The sequence below is a fragment of the Epinephelus fuscoguttatus genome, linkage group LG12 (genome assembly GCF_011397635.1).
Source record: "Epinephelus fuscoguttatus linkage group LG12, E.fuscoguttatus.final_Chr_v1".
Taxonomy (NCBI): Eukaryota; Metazoa; Chordata; class Actinopteri; order Perciformes; family Serranidae; genus Epinephelus; species Epinephelus fuscoguttatus.
Window position 1 is genome coordinate 19868003 of NC_064763.1, and position 17357 is coordinate 19885359.

At 41.9% G+C, this 17357-nt stretch overlaps 1 protein-coding gene across 5 annotated transcripts in view; it reads right to left on the bottom strand.

The window, feature by feature from the left end:
• Positions 1 to 17357, bottom strand: part of gramd1ba (GRAM domain containing 1Ba) — a 50991-nt gene that overhangs the window by 19541 nt on the left and 14093 nt on the right. For 4 of the 5 annotated variants that reach the window (XM_049593144.1, XM_049593143.1, XM_049593145.1 and 1 more), the window contains exons 2-4: positions 15031 to 15280; positions 11048 to 11068; positions 202 to 286 (exon numbers count right to left, since the gene is read on the bottom strand). In XM_049593144.1, the coding sequence (XP_049449101.1) occupies positions 202 to 286; positions 11048 to 11068; positions 15031 to 15280 (356 nt within the window). Of the gene's footprint in view, positions 1 to 201; positions 287 to 2383; positions 3208 to 11047; positions 11069 to 15030; positions 15281 to 17357 lie in introns of those variants that run through there. The other variant, XM_049593146.1, reaches the window with a different exon arrangement.

Here is a 17357-nt window from a genome sequence, read left to right on the forward strand (position 1 = left end):
AAATTCATGGGGTGTATCACCGTGAGTCCATAGCAAGGGACAATGGACAGCGTTATTTATAAACAGGTCATTTGGAGAGGATGAAAGCAGGATGTTAGCAGTTAGGGCCTACATGGGAGTCTTCGTCATGTTTGTTCTGCTGTTAAAGAATATTCAAACACTAAAATTGAGTGGATATACGTCTTAGTGGTTCAGACTCACCCACAATGAGGCGCTCAGTGTCGGGCAGCTGCTTGAAAAGCTTCCTGAAGTCCTCATTGCGCTGCTTATAGGTGGGACTCAGTACCTGCAGAGACAACAACAGAAAACAGATTTGTGCTTACATGCACCAAAAATACACATTTACCTTCACTTATTTTCCATGCAGGCCAGAGACACTCAACTTTGAGGACACAAAAAATTCACACCCAGAATGTACATATAGATGTTCTCACAGTGCCACAGTAATTAAATTATCAAATGTGGTATGGCTCCTCATAAGTCAGTAGGTCCATCTCTTTCGTACTCAGTGAAATTTCTCAACAATTGTTGAATGGATTGCTTTGAAACAGTCATGGTGTGCAGACAATATATCTTGCTGGCTTTGGACTTTCCATCTTGTTCCATTAGCAGGCTGACATTTGTGGTTCAGAGTGAAATGTTTTGACAGCTGTTAGATGGTTTGTCTGAAAGTTGGATTCATGGTCTTTAGGAACTTCTGTAATCCTCCTACTTTATGGATTGCCATCATTGGGTCAGTGTTTAAATTTGTGCATTACTTTGCAAAATACCTGCAAGATCAATTACAGCCCCAGCCGCCTCAACTGTACTCTGTGTTATGTTCCACATTGTATGTGATCAAATGCAACATGCCAAGATTTGAAATTTGCTAAATTTAATGATAAACACCACTTTAAAGGAGATGTATGTCACATTCAGAGCATGTGTATGATTCAGAGTCTGGGGTGGGTTTGTCTGCACAGAGGTGACTCAGGTGGTAGCTACGATACTAACTCGTTTAAACAGCATTAACAATCACAAGCCACACGTGCACGTGTGGCTGGACCCTCTACTGTAACATTCGACAAAGAAGTTGGGATTACAACCATACAGTGTATAAATAATGGATGTAGCTACCGTGACGTCACCCATTGGTTTGTGGACTGCCATTCTGAAGCCTCAAGTTTGGCATTTCATCCATCACCATCTTAGTTTTTGTAGCCAGAAATGACCATATTTGGATGTGTGGGTGGACCTTTGGAGGAGCGAGGGCTGGATCTGACTCACAGACAGCCTGTCACTCAAGCAGCCCCACCTTTAAATATGCGCAACTTTGGGCCTTAATAAAATGTAAACGAGTGAGTTATGAAAAAAATTCAACCCCCATACAGTTGTCATGAATGTTGAAATAACTAGAGTCCAAAACCGTTTTTTGTACCAGGCTAAAAACATGTTTATTTCTGCTGTAAAGTTGGCCTTTTTAACAAGGGGGTCAATGGGGATTTGCTCTGTTTTAGAGCCAGCCTCAAGTGGCCATTAGAGGAACTGCAATTTTTGGCACTTACGCACTGGCTTAATTATTTAGCCTTGGACGTTGATGCTTGGTTACAACACAAACAGAGGGAGTGTGACTTAATTCTCTGCTCAGGACGCCATTACTCAACTTTATCTTTACATAGCAAATAGCGGTTTGTGTTGTACTGATGCTCTTCTTTCAATAAATAATAATGGGAAAGTCTCATAAAGTGAAGTTAGTTTACCATTTCTGGAAAAAATAGTCCCAAATAAAATAATTTTTGCCTGATGCACTTACTTTGTCTTTGATAGACAACATGTTCTAATGTCAACATGCCGCAGAAATGAAGCAATGACACAAATAAATCATTGGGAAATTCATTTCAGATGAGTGAACACCTCTAGTTTCAATCAATCTGACTTGGCAGTGAGCGCACATGAAGGAAGTGAACCTGTTCCCTGAACTCAAATCATTTTGATGCACTCCAGAAACACCAGAATTTACCTATCTGCCATCCTCCTGCCTGACTGTGAATCTGAGAGAAAAAAATCTACACATTTCCTCAACAAGTCTGTTTTGCGCCAAGCCCCAACTGACGGTTTTTGATCGTTAAACTGCACTTGTCAGTTCGGAGAGGGCACACAGGGAGGTAAACAGACCGTCACAACTAAAGGCTAAAATATACAGATTAGCACACTGCATTCAAAATGTCACAAGATGCACTTTAAATACCAATAGCTTTAAATTGAGGCTGACAGTAGCTGATGTCACTGGTCAGGCTGTTCTCACAACTTCTCCACACATTCTCAAACCACGAAAAAAACTACTGAATTATAAATCTAGTTTTGTTGTTGTGTTGTGATCTGTTGCCCAGGTCGAGCGACTTACAGCAGGGACCTGCTCTGAGGCCCAGTCCCACTTGTACCACTGGGCCAGCTGCTCTGCTCCACGCTCCAAACCATGCTCCCAGTTTGTTTCAGCTTCTGAGTGCACAGCTGATAAACTCTGATTCTGTGCTGGCGTCATCTTTCTTCGTTTTATCCGCCTTTTGTCTTGTCCCGTGTTTTTGTCCTCGTATAAACTTGATTTATTTGAATCTGCCTTCCCGCCCTTCATTTTGTTTTGTTTCCAGGTGTGAAAAGCAGTGATTCAGGTCATCTCTGCACACACACACACACACACACACACACACTGGTCACACACTCATGTTCTGCCTGGTGAGACAGCAGCAACAAACTTGAGATATTCTAAATGTTTTATATGTATGTTTCTTGTTGCACAGAAATCCCAAATAGTTCCCCTCTGCTTGATATCCAAAATATTGCGAATGAAGAAGCAGACTTTAAGTACGATTAAGTTAATAAATTCCAAACAGTTTTGATGAGAGATCCTTTGTCTCAGTATCAGTGATGTCATCAGGCTGAGGCAGAAAGTGGTTTGTCCATGATATTCTGCTGGATGTCACAAGTTGCAGATCATCAGATCACATTTTCAAGGAACAGCCTGACTTCATGCAGCAGGAACTCATCACTCTCTCCTCTTTGCATCGGTCCGTCAGCACCATAACTCCACTACATGCAGCACACACTCCTGTTGTCCAACTACAAAATAACCTTGTTGAGTGAAGGATCACTGGAGCAACATGTGGACACATAATAGTGAGATTCCTCCTCAGACTGAGCTCTGTGACAGCGGAGAGTGTTTGGAAACAGGAGGAGCCAGTGTCAGTGTGTGAAAGAGGAGAAAGAGGGCAGAGAGGGGGGAGGAGGCCCAAGGAGAGTCTGGGTTTACTCAAGTTCATCGGGAGAGTGTGTTTGTGTGTGAAACGGGTGTTCATTTGAGTTGTTACTCACGTGCCCTGTCAGTGTGTTACAAAGACAGCCTATTATGAATAAATGGTCAGCTCCACTACTCTCCTGCTTTTTTCTCTTTTGTCTAAATCTTTCCTTTGGCCTGTCACTAAGGCAGACTGTGAACAACGGCAACCAAAACAACAGGAAGTGTAGGAACCAATCCACTTCCTGGAGAAGTGTGTGTGTATGTGTGTGCTTTTTGAGGTTTGGAATGAAACTTTAGCATATGGCAAAACATGTGATTTGAGTGACCAGTCAGATCAAAAAAAAGGTCTGATTATTCTTTAGTTGCTACGAGCAGATATTGTGTTGCAGATGCTGATATTGTAAGAAAATAAACAAATCATTTTTAATGAACATTTTGCTGATTTGTTCAGTATCAACACTATGCCACATCATCAGAAAAACATAATCCTTGGAGCATTTTCTTTCTTTTCTTTTGCAAATTAGTCACAGATAAATGTAATTTCAGGGAGATAGGGTTGAGCTAAAAAGCTCATAGGCCCTTTTAGTGTAGGGCGGGGCTTAACTGGAGGCAAAACAATTCTCTGCAGACATCAACTAGTGCTAGCTAGCGAGGTCCGTTGGCTTGATTTAGACGATGGAGGAAGATGATGTGAGTGGTGCATTCAGAAGTACTCATTCCTGGTGCCGATGTGCACTCTAGGACAAACCGGACCGTTTGTAAATTTAGAGCGCTGTCTGAATGTACCGTTAAGTTATTAAGAGCACCGCACTGTGGGCACACTGTCTGGGGAGACAGAGCCACAGAGCACCAGTCAGAGTGAATGTGTTTAACTAAACTGTTCTTAAACGCTACGTTCCTTCAATCAACAGGGCTCTCACTTTAGTGTAGAGCGTCAAACTGCATTTACGAATGCACCATGTCAGGTCAGTCACTCTCTGGGACTGTGAGTGTTACTTGAATAAGCAAACACTGACTGACAGGAACAGACTGGCCGACCCGTATGCTCTCACTCGGTGGATGGGTGATTTGACAGGATTGCTGAAGTTGGGATGGCCGGCTTTGTGGTAGATAACTATGCCAATCTTACAAAGGAGGACAACACTTGAATGGTTTCCTCCGTTTTGTTTTGCAATCAAAGCTAACGTTAGCTAATGTGAGAAAAAGTTAGCCTTATGGAGAAATCCAATATTCTTCTTAATACCTCCCCAGTTTCTGATGAGATGGACATGACAACCCTTGTTACACATAACGTTATTCATCCCTACAACAGGAAATACTTTTTCCCTAACCTGATATGAAGTGTGCGCTGCATATGTGAGCATTTTTGATGATGGCCTTGTTCCAGTCCTTTTGTCTTATCACATTTAACTCCAGCTGTCTTCATTTTTGTTGATGGGCAGTGGAGGCTGGTATGTGATAAAATTTAAGTTTTGAGTCATGACTCCTTCTATTCTAGCTCTCAATAACACAACAAGATGACATTTTAAGAGTCCTATCTAGCCTACAGCCCTGTGGTGGAGAGTCGTGTTTTGCCTCCAGCTAATAAAATGATGTCATTGTGACGTCAGCCCTAAAAGGGTCTATACATGCCAAAGTTCATTTGAAAGACGAACATTGAAGTTCATTTGTTAACTTAGGTTCGGGAGCAACCACACCTCTGATAACCTGCCAAGCCTTCTTATACCTGGTCAACCCATCCTGCTCTGTTTGTCTCAGATTTCTCAACCCACCCTCCCTTTCCCTTCCCTTCATTCATCATCCTACCAACATTCCTTCATCCTCACTTCCCTTCTCCCCTCATCTCTTCTTATTCAATCTGGTGCATACCTCTCCGACGTCTCATTTTGGGTACCATCTGGGGGGCCTGTAATCAGCTCCGGTGGAAAAACGCCTTTCACAGAACCCCCACACTGAGTCTCCCTCTGCCTGATCTCCAGTACATCCTCCCAGATCAACCCAACAGAAGACATCCCTATTCCACCTCCACCTCCTTTCCTCATCTGCGCTTCAGTTAGCTGACCTTTCCTCTCACCTGCTCACCTGCATCTTATTTTCTCATCAACCTTTTAGATTGTACACTGGCCCAGTTCCATTCATCTCCCACCGGACCATCAATGTTGCCATGAGCATTGAACCTTTCCAGAATTCCAACCTTACCACCACTGTCACTGAATGAATCCTTTTAGCAGTGGAGCTCCTCACTAGTCACTCATTATACACATCAGAGTCACGCCCTTATTAAAAGACAGTGAAAGCATCAGAAATAGTTCTAATGTGATAACTGTGGCCATGAGGAAGGTGATGGGTTCACTTCCTGGCATTTGAACAGTGATGTGACCATTTACTTCAGGAAAAAAAGTGCAATGTGTGTGTGCTTTTATGGGACAAATTGATTGTCAGATCTTATAAATGAGGACATATTTGAAAATATTTGGCTGGTCCTCATTTCTTCAAAGGGACGTTTTAGGGTTAGGACTTGGCTTTAGGGTTTTGGGATGTTTTCTTGGGGTGATTTTGGTTTTGGACTACACATAAAGCATTTTGATAACAGGAACTTCAGAAGTTTAAGAGTACATGTGTGGGTGTGTGTGGTGTGTGCCAAAGTGTTGACCATCTGAGAAAAATTTCACATCCATTGCAGGCTCCTCCATGAGAAAGACAAAGATGTGTATGAAGATACAGAGCAGCTCACAGAGAAAGCTGTTGTGTGTGTGTTTCTGATGTAAACAAGTTATCATTGCCAAGTGCTGTGCCCCCAACCCTTCCACCTCCATCTCTCTCTGTCAATCTTGTCAGTGCCTCGCTTTCCTCTCTCCTGCTCTTTTGTATTCCAGCTGCAGTGTCTCTCCTATTTTCCCTGTCTTCTTGGAAATCTCCATCCACTGAGCTTACTACGAAATCAGATTAGTGGGTGTCATACTGTTACACCCCTGAATGGGGGAAGACATAACTTGAGTTAAAAACAAAAGCGACTGTTCAGCTCTCAAGTCAGTATTTTTATTGACTGAGAGTCAGTCCAACAGCAAACCCCAACAAGTTCTATACCAGAAATTACATCACTAACTTAATTCTTCTGTCTGTCAAAATAAGACCACAGAATAGTAAGTAATATGAAAAACACAATAGTTTACACAACCTACAAATTAAGAGTGTGTTTCTTTACTTTATAGCAACCGCTACAATACCAGAGGGGAAGCTGTGACTGCAGATTCAGTCTTTCCCACAGTTTTGTAATGAAATCCTATGAGGTAAAAACAAGATGCAGAATATTTAAGCCATTGTCTATGAAATGCATGACACAGGACAAAACTGCAGCTAAACATACACCCACCATGAAAAGTGAGTCATTTCTCAGGGCCTTTGTGTGAACCCTGTTCGTCTTGTCAGCTTGTGCCGTCCAATTTTCATCATTTTCATTTCCCTCTTTTTGACAAAGTAACATTGTTTCTTTAAGCATAGCTATATTACAGCAGAAACGGAAAACCCATGTGAAAAGGACACATCCAATTTTCATGTTTTGTCAACAAAATGGAAGCCACAATAGTGCTGTATTGTCATACTTTCAAGCGTTTTGGTGGTATCTCAGCAGGCTCCATTGTCCATCAGATATACTGCATTCGACTGTTGCTGCGTGAGTAGGCCAATAACACATTGCATTAAATTGGAAAATCGCAAATAGCCTAAATAAGTCAAATAGTCTTTCATTCTAGATCTGGGTATGAAAAGGACTGAATGCAGGTATTGTTTGACTGGAGAATGATCATACCTTATATCGTCATATGGTCAATACCTTAAAAGTATTGAGTACTGATACCCAGCCCTAACTCTCGCACTTCCAAGTTCAGCCTCCACAAAACCTCCCAAATCCTATCTGTCCAGCTCATTCTCATTCCGAACTCATCAGATACCAACACGCAATAGTACCTTTTGCGGGGATATGATATGCCGCCAGGTGGTGTCTGCTTGTAACACCACTGGCGACAATGTAATATAAAGAGCTAGAAAGTCCCTATAGGGCAGGTGGGTCCAACAAACCCCCGACTTTCACCCACGAGGCAGCTGTTCACTTCCTGTGCAGGTTTTAAGCCAAACCATTATGTGTTTTTTCTAAACCTAACCATGTGCTTTAGTTACAAGAGTAAATACGAACAAACAGACAAGGTGTTTTACTGATGCTGTAAGCCTATTTTAAAAAAGACTCTATACATCTGATGAGCAGAAACTGAACATTTCCTGTGAACACAGAAGTGTACTACGAAAAAACACAATACTTGTAACACACAGGAAGGAAGGTACCTTGCGCATCATATTTAGACGTGAAAGTCCACTGACAAAGCGGCGGTATTTGACAAGTTGGGATGTATTGGTTTTCAACAACAGTTTGGGTTTCAAATAAACACATTTGACTGGATTTTCTCATCCTTATGTTTGTTCTTATGTCTAGCCATCCTGATGATGGACAAATACTCTTTTTCCGCCAAAAATAATTCATATATGCTGTTCTTTTAAATGTGGGAAAACCAGTTAAAAATAGGTGATAGTCTTCTTTACCATTGCCAGCAGACCAGAGCTGTGTAGATGGCTCTGAAGTATACGAGTACGCCTTGTACTAGTGTGTCTCATTTGACATCATAGACGCGATGAAGAACAGGTTAGTAAACAATAGAAAGCGGCATGGAGGCCAGTGAAAATATTACAGTGGTTACTTCTTTTTTTGTATCTTTTACTATTCAGTGTCCCTTTCAAGCTTAGTGCCGACTACTCTTATTGCTTTTGTTTGATGGCGTAGGGTTGGTGTCGGGGGTGAGGAGGGAGAGTGTGGGTGGCATGCAGCGGGGCGCTGGGGGTCGGAATCGGGCCCGCGGCCGCTGCGACAACTAAGGCAAATATTAGTGTGTCCACCTGGATGTCATCTTTCTTTCATTGCTGACTGGCAACTAAAGCTGATAAATACCCCTGACCACTAAAGAGTCATTTGTCCCAGGAATGAATGGCGACCAAAAAAGACAGATGTTAGTGAGTTTTTTTTGTGCGGGAGAGGGGCTTAACGATGCACTTATTATCCTCCCTGCCATTAAACTTGAAACTTGTCTTCAATTTTATCACCACTGCAAAATTCTGCTTCTCTTTTTTTGGGTCCTATAATGCTTTGTATTTTCTTCTGCCATTTATTGTTGTTATTGTGCCTTTTAAAATTAACTACTATTTGCCATGCGCTTTGGGGCAACAGTAGCTCAGTCCACAGGGACTTGGGTTGGGAACCCTGTTCGGACCAAATATGGAGTATGGACTGGTAGCTGGAGAGGTGCCAGTTCACCTCCTGGGCACTGCTGAGGTGCCCTTGAGCAAGGCACCAAACCCCCAACTGCTCGGGGTGCCTGTCCAAGGCAGCCCCCTCGCTCTGACATCTCTCCATTTAATGCATGTATAGGCCCTGTTTGTGTGTGTGTGTATTTCAGGCCTGTGTGTATATGACTACAGAGTTGTTATTCTTCTTCTTAATTTTTACAAGACTTTATTCAACATGTTTTTAAACTTGCGAAATTAATACACTTGATAAGACTTGATTCAAACATACTCATTTAGCCTGGGCCTCACTGAACACTGGACATTCAGAAACCTCATACAGTAGCAGGCATTAGGATTGTGATAATAGGGGCATTTAATTCCATTCGCGACATTCATAACAAGACCAGACCCCAAATCCAAGTTCTGCCAGAACTGTGCTCATCCCAGATTCTGAACTAATCTCTCAGTGGCCCAGCACCAGAACTACAAACAATCGCACCACACCACCAGACACACTATGGTGTTTGGATGATGACTGGGTGCTTTTATGCATGAATACAGGATCCTATATGTATCATCTATAGCCATGTGTCCTAAAGACTCTGACCCTGCGCCTCACCACACTGTAGGTCACAATCAATAACCGCATTTGAAACTGTGACTAATGGTTAAAGGAGAGGGCAAAGAGGGGAACTGTAATAAAAAAGACCAAACACGTCCCACATCCTGCACTGAATTGCACTGTGAGACGCAGCTCATTGGGTCTCTCACTCAGCCGCTGTTTGACTCTGGTCAGCTGTACAATGTCTCTTTTTGTTTGTTCCCCTGCTTTTCTGCAGAAGCCAAACACAAGCTGGGTGAACTATGACACAGACAATGAATGGAAGCCCGAGGAAATCTCCACCCACACATGATTACAGTATGAACTGTCATAGACACACACATGAACAAAGATTCACACACAGATTAGAGCTGCCCTCAACTCTTCTTTTCCAGTGGGAAAAATACCAACTAATAAATACTGGGATAATAAAGTAAATGAATCTGTTGGCTGGATGCAATCTTGCCATAGTTTTGTGTGACTATTTTAAAAACAAAGGATGCACAACAGCTTGTCTCTGTTTCACACTGCTGGTTCTGTTTCTTATCACGTGAGATACTTCCTGTCACAAGTACTCACTCCTTGAAAAGTTTCTCTCTGTATATTTTTCTCTTTTGCTGGACTAAAGACAATAGACAACACTTCACAGTCTCCCACTGCCAGACACTCTAAAGGCTTTGGCTCTGGTCACTCTGGAAGAACAGGGCCCTCTCGCTGTTTTGTGGATTGAAACATTCCAGAAAACCACCTCTCGTGTGTCGAGGGTGAAACAATGATTCTCTTGTGGTCTCATTTGTATACAGTAATCATCTAAGGTTTCAAAGACACTGTGGTAAAGATGTATTGTTGTTTAAATGGAATGCAGAGTTACAAAAACAGTCACAGAAACACTGTTAAGGCTGGGGGAGGCAAACGTCTAGAAAAGGACTCTCTGTCTCTGTCCTCTCTGTCCCTAAGCTCCTCCCACCAAACAACCACCAGGATATGCACATGGTTCATACAGTAACACAGTATTTCCCATACACTGATGTATTTAGTCTTAAAGGAGACGTCTGGTATTTTGCACTTTGAGCCCCATTTCTGGGTTGTTTATGATGAAATAGAGTGGTTAAGACCAGAATTGTGACAATTGCTCCTTTTTGGAGAATTTGGCTTTCCCCTGCCTGGCTCAACACTGCTGCCTATGGCCATGTGTGAACCTGTCCTAAAACCACCCTAAATGTTCATTTTCAAAGCCATGAAACTCACCGAGTGGTCAGTAGTGTTCGTTGATTTTCTGACATAAAAATCGTGGCAAACTGTGGTGTGGCCTTCAAGTGGGCGGGCGGTTCCTGTGCGCACTAGGTAATATAATCCTGCCAGCGCCATTGGCTGGAAAAATGACTTTTTCTCTGCCATTAAATCAGGCTTTCACTGGAGGGACATGCGCACACATCTGCATTTGTAGAACAGCCAATAGGAACGCCCTCTCTCTGAAATGACCTGTGATTGGCCAAAGTCTCCCATCACAGATTTTCTAAAGCCTGAAATCAGAGCCAAGAGGAGGTGCAGAAGTCTAGTTTTCTGTCAGTCCACTTGAATTACAATACCTTTATTGTGGGATTTTCGCCCAGTGACACAAAAATAAAACTGCCTACCCCAGCTTTAAAAATTAACTTTGGTCTACTCCACAGCTACTGAAAGAAAACATGCACAGTTCTTCATACAAACAGCCAGTTTGGCATTTAACATAAACAACATGAAATGACTGAAGCTGACAAACACAGTCAAAATACATAAATCATATTTAGGTATTAAAACATCACATAAAGTTAGCCAGTAGATAAAACAAATGAACTTACATTGTACCAGCTCTGACTTTTCTGTTGGCACATGGAAGCGTTGGTGTGTTGGTCAGGGCAGAGAGGAGAGCAAAAGAGAAAAAGAAATAATTTAATTGATTAAAAAAAAAATCTAGTAATAACAGTTATAACAGTGCACTTTAATGCATAGCACTGTCAGGGCAGGTTATACTCTCCTGAAGACAGATGACAGTTGGAGACACAAATTTGAGCTCATGCTTTCATAGAAACATCTGATTGTTGTCAGTGAGACTGTGCCTTTAAACAACATCACAAATTTCTCACACTTGCCACAAAGTGGCAGCATTACGTTGGAGAAATAAATTCCAGTGTTTGCTTTTTTTTTTTTTTTAAATCTCAGGCTCCTTTCATTTCTCTATTTTGTGCCTCTTTGTCACATCCGTCCTCCTACCTGTGACCCTGAAATTGATCTCAGTGCACAATCCTAAAGGATATCTGATTTCCTAAACTGCATGTCAAGGAGAGAGGAGCGAGGAAAGAGGAGGCTGGCCAGGGGAGCTATGAGCAAGAAAGCACAGGTGTATCTTTTGTCAAAGACTTTTTGGCTCCTGTAACGTAAAAAAGAGGCGTGACACATAGCTGCCAAATTGTGAATTGAATTAAAGTTAATATATAAGTTGTCATGAACACTGTTGTGCTCATCTGATGGAGCTCATTAAATACAGCGGTCAGCTATAATGAAACAATATGCAGATGATGCAGCGCACGTCATGTTTAATTGACGTTGCTTTAAAGATGTCTTGTTTTGTTTAGTCAGTTGCCTCGAGTCCTCTCTCCTCGTGCCTCTGTTCACATCTCATCTCAGGTGGGAGGAGCTAATACCTGAGGAGAGGAGGCGAGGAAGGGAATCAGTGATGTACAGACTGAGAAGTTAGAAGAGGGCAGGGGTCTGCTATTACAGTCAGGGAAGAAAAGGACATTAAAAACACACATTTATCCCAATACAGGACTTGCATACACCAAGTGATTAAGTCAAATTGTCAAGCAAAACTACGCAGTATTTAGCAAGTCGATGAAGTATGTCTTTGTCTGTTTATAATGACACAGACTGCATGAATGAATTTTGTTTTGAGGCGGATTTTCTTGAGCTCTGCACAAACAATTTGGCTATGAGAACAACTCTTCCTTTTCCTGCTCTTATATTGCTGGGAGTACATGCTTACAAAGAACAAGAGGAGGAGATGCAGTCATCATAATATAGATTGTTTAACTATTAAACCAGTTTCACGCCATTAGTTTTTCCTCTGTGAATTAAAAAAGTGATAATAATGACCATCAGAGAAACATGTATTGCAAATCCAATGTGCTGTACAGATGCAGATTTGGAGAGAAAACACATGAAGACGTTAATAATCTGAATGACTGAGATGGGCGTTTTGGAGAAGGTCTGACAACTATAAATGTATACACTGAACAACACTAACTGAATCAATCCGTATTAAGTGACACTAGAATAACTCAGTGCAGCAAAATGGTGACAGAAACTATAGCTCTTATTGAACTCAGCATCGGAACATCAGCTACATGTGAAGCTTGTTTGATAAGCACAGCACAGTTTACAGGCAGATGCTTGAACAGGGAGTCACAGGTCAGATTGGAGAGCTTTAATTAACAGGTAGTTGGGGGGTCAAGTGAAGTGAAGCTCAGTTGTTGAGATTGTTTATGGATTTATTTGTACTGTTTACTATTAAATACAGATTTGTAGCTTTAGAGAAACGCTGAAAAATCAAGATCTAGCTGTGACAATATTACTCATAGAGACCATGGAAGGTGGACTAAGACTGATACTTTGTGGTGTGATCCTTCACTGCAATATAATGTAGCTTGTTAGTGTACAGCTGAGGTCAGAACATAGTGCAGCATGGCCATTTGATCTACTGCTCTTTTTAATGGTCTTTAGTTTAAACCTGTGAGAAAAATAATAAAATCATCATGACCTGTTCAGATTCAAAATGCAGTCTGAGAACTAAACAGACCTTTTCAAGTAGTTCAGCTTATCGTCCAGCAGAGGGCGGTCTTAAAATTCACCATCAGCTTGACCTATTGCATGTTGAATTGACCAATCAGAAAGCTCAGTAAAATAACAAATAAAAATGGTGGAGGACACCAAAGCAGGGCTTTGAATCATCATCATTAAAATTAGAGGAAGAAATCACACAATATTCAAACAGGTTGAGGCAACTCTGAACAGTAGGATGAATAGTTTAGTAGGTGCGCTCCAAGAGAGAGAAAGGAATGATGCTTACTTTAGTTTGCCACTTGTGAGACTATTGCATGCATGAGAAGGAAAGAAAGAAATAGATTCAAAAACAAAGACAAGGCAAAAGGATGAAACAGTCCATGACTCTGAGTGGTCAGCAGAACCTACTGTATATAACCATGGTCAGTAAGAGATGATTTAGAAAACAATAGAGAGGAAATGAGCAGAAAGGTCAAGGTGATGTCTTGTGATAGGAAAGCAATGATGTTATAACAGTGAGAAAGCTATGATCAGTAATAATGTTGGTATCTTCTGATATGACAGCAACAAGTTTCTAGCTGCATTGTTTTATTTCACTACTGACAGAATCACCATTACAGGACTGCTGGACTCAGGAACAATTGGTCACCTTCAAAAATCATCTAATCTCAGGCAGGTGATTAGCTTTGTCTGTTGTGTACACAGTGCAATATGTTAAAGGGACACTTCGCCCTCAAAATGACCATTTGTATTTTAGTTACTCACCTCATGTAATGTTAAATTCATGCAGACATTTTTTTTCGTCAAGCATGCATTAACAGTAAAAGAAAAACTGACTGTGGTCATAAAGGGATGGACACGGTCAGCAACAATACTCAGGTAGGCTGTGGTGTTTAAACCATGCTCAGTTGGTACTAAGGGGCCCAAAGTGTGCCAAGAAAATATCCCCCACACTATTACACCACCAGCAGCAGCCTGAACCGTTGACACAAGGCAGGATCGATCCATGCTTTCATGTTGTTTATGCCAAATTCTGACCCTACCATCTGAATGTGGCAGCAGAAATCTAGACTCATCAGACCAGGCAACGTTTTTCCAATCTTCTATTGTCCAGTTTTGGTGAGCCTGTGTGAACTGTAGCCTCAGTTTCTGTTGTTAGCTGACAGGAGTGGCACCTGGTGTGGTCTCCTGCTGCTGTAGCCCATCTGCTTCAAGGTTGGATGTGTTGTTGGTTCAGAGATGGTCTTCTGCAGACCTTGGTTGTAACCAGTGGTTATTTGACTTCCTGTTGCCTTTCTATCATCTTGAACCAGTCTGGCCATTGTCCTCTGACCTCTGGCATCAACAAGCCATTTTCACCCAGAGAACTGCCGCGCACTGGATATTTTCTCTTTTTGGGACCAGCCTCTGTGAACTCTAGTGAGTGCATATCAAAACATCCGATTGCAAACAAATGGAGCAGTATAATCCAATTCTCATTTATCCTCAGTACCTCCCAAACAGACAGATAATTCATTGAAAATTGTCTCCATTGTTGGATTTGTTGTTCAGCAGAGACGTGAGGAAAAGGAGAAGAGTTTTCTTGATGAAATCAGTGCAGCATGGGGTAAATAATCGATGTACAAATGGTCATTTCAGGGATGAAGTATTAAATCATGGATCCTGGTGAACCTTAACCAGCCATGTAGTATATCTTTAACAACGAACAGTCACAGCTGAATATAGTTAAATGAGTGACACCTCTTGTAAGAAACCTTGATGGATAGTGTGTAAATAAGATGATTATGAGTTGCATTTTATGACATCAATTCAAAATGACACTGCAGCAACAACTTAATTACTTTGTTGCTTCAGCAGAGAAGTTCTATCGTCCGCTGAAATAGTCATGGCAATGTTATCATAACCAGTAATGTGACCAAACTCTACTCAGCTTGGTGTATTGTCTTGTGTCACCAATAAAAGCACATATGTGTTAAGCTAACGCCTGCTTCGGTTTGCTCACCTTGGAGTTTTTGCCACCACTGCGGGTGTTAGCGTTGGTGGGGTGTAGAGACTGAGAGCAGGTGCGTTGGTGCTGGGAGGTCTGCTGCTGTTCAGGGGTGGTTGGGGAGCGGTCCGAGGCCTGGTCTGATGAACCTTTCTCCACCATGGTGCCGTCAGCCTCGGGGCTCAGTTGTGGCGTGGATGCGCGGGAACGTTTTCGCAGGACAGGTGAGCAAGCAGGGGTGCTCCGATTTGAGTTAGTGGCAGTACTGAAAAGAAAAGACAGACCTTGAAGCTTTTGTTGTAGACACTCTGGGACATCAGTGAGGGTCACAACTACTCCTGTAATGTTTATAACTTTAGACTGATATTCAATATCAATGCCATCAACAGGTTTCAAGCAACAAGTCCTCAAAACTTCAGGCAAGGAATTGAAACATGACATAAAGAAACCGTAGTGCTGAGTATGACAACCGTACAAATGCTCTTCAGTTACCACCAATTCTTTGAAGATGCTAATAATTTGACTGTCTGTGAAATGGGTGGGGCAGTTTCTATTTAAGCTCAGTGTTGAAAACAATGGTGTAGAACACTCTTGATGAAGGTCCAGGAGGAGTCCAACAAAATGTTAGTGTTATTAATCATTTGTGCAGCTTAGCAAGAGCAGTGTGCGGGATTCACTTTCGTAACAGTAAAACAATGATAATTCACAAAAGGATTGCGTGGCGTTTGTGGCTGCTAAACCTGCACAAATAAGACAAAAAGGAACCTTGCAATTCTCAAAGCATCCACAAATGGTGAAATGCGCCCTTAACTGTGCTGCAAGGCAAATAGTGTCTCAGTGCTCCTGTGCTATTTGCATGTATTTAAATGAGGTAATATGCATACATTTGGTGTAAAATTTGCCTTTCATTTATTCAAATAAGCCTCATTCCCAAAATAGCCCAATTCACAAAGATAATAGCTGATAGCCACATGCAGATACAGTGAAATTATTAGCATCCTTAAAGAATTGGTGGTAACTGGTAATTGTGAAGCTGTTCAAAGATTCAAGTGATATTTTCCAACGCACCGGCATCTGAGACAGTTGGATGTGCAAAAACTTTTCTGCAGTGAATCAAACTGAAAACATGTTACACTTTGTCACATCATAAAGTTATTACACCCTGCAACCCTGCAGACACATAGCAACATTAGCATTAATTTGCAACAGTCATGCGTGTGTCCACCTGATGGATGTAACTCCAACATTCAGTCTCCTTTTAGCTATGTTTTGGTCTCCACCAGCTCCTAAGAAAAAAAATCTGGCTTTTTAGCTACACTGTGTTCATTGTGATGGTCTGGCAAGCTGTCAGAGAAAACACAGAGCCCACACTGTAACTAACTGCACTCCCTGAAGAAATATTATCATAGTTTTGTAAAAATGAAAGAGTGATTCCAGAGAGAAGCAGACAGAGGGGTCTACAGTCTGTGTTTGAAGGATATATCCAGGATGTCAAACTGACTCAGCAGCAACAACAGGTTAAAAGGACAAAGATAGTTAGAAGCTAAAGCCCAACTATAGGCTACAGATCACAGTGTAAAAGTGAACCACCACATCACTGCTGATCGCCACACAAGACAATGAATATGAAGGGGAACTTTGCTGATATTGAACCAGCTGTGTGGCATCACAGTGTGTGCAGATGAACGGTGTTTGGCTTCGGTGTTCTCCAGGGGAAGTCAAACAACGTTCATCTATGACACAGAGCTGGTTGAATATCAGCAAAGTCTCCCAGCTTCCCTTCACTGGTTCCTGTACAGCAGGGTTGCTCTTTGTTTCACTGTTATAATCATTAGAAAGCAAAAGCAGCATGTGGATACATTCAGTAGGCTATATCTTCAGTAGCTAGCTAACCCTACACTTATCAGGGTCTGATTTTGGTTTTGGAACAGGGAAGAAACGTATATCTTTTTCCAACCTCTCCAGGTAACGAGTATCATTAATACACAACGTGCCCCAGGCACAACATTTAGCTCCACATCCACAAAACCAGCCTGAAAATGAAGGAAATCTGAAACGACTGCATTAGAGTCAATGGAGCACAGCTGTGTTGTTGTCGGACCCTGGTCTGAGCAGGTCTGATGCTACGTTATGATTGGCCAGTCTGCATCCAGCGAAGGCTATTCCATTGAAACAGCTTTCCCGGCCCTCGCCGTTACATGTTAAGTGGTGCAATGACCCGCTATCGCTTGCCTGCCGGTAAACAGGAGGGAAAACAAATGAAAATAGACAGAACAGAAACTACAAAATCAAGACTACATATATAAACTTAATATGACATAACCTGAAAACCCATGGTGGTC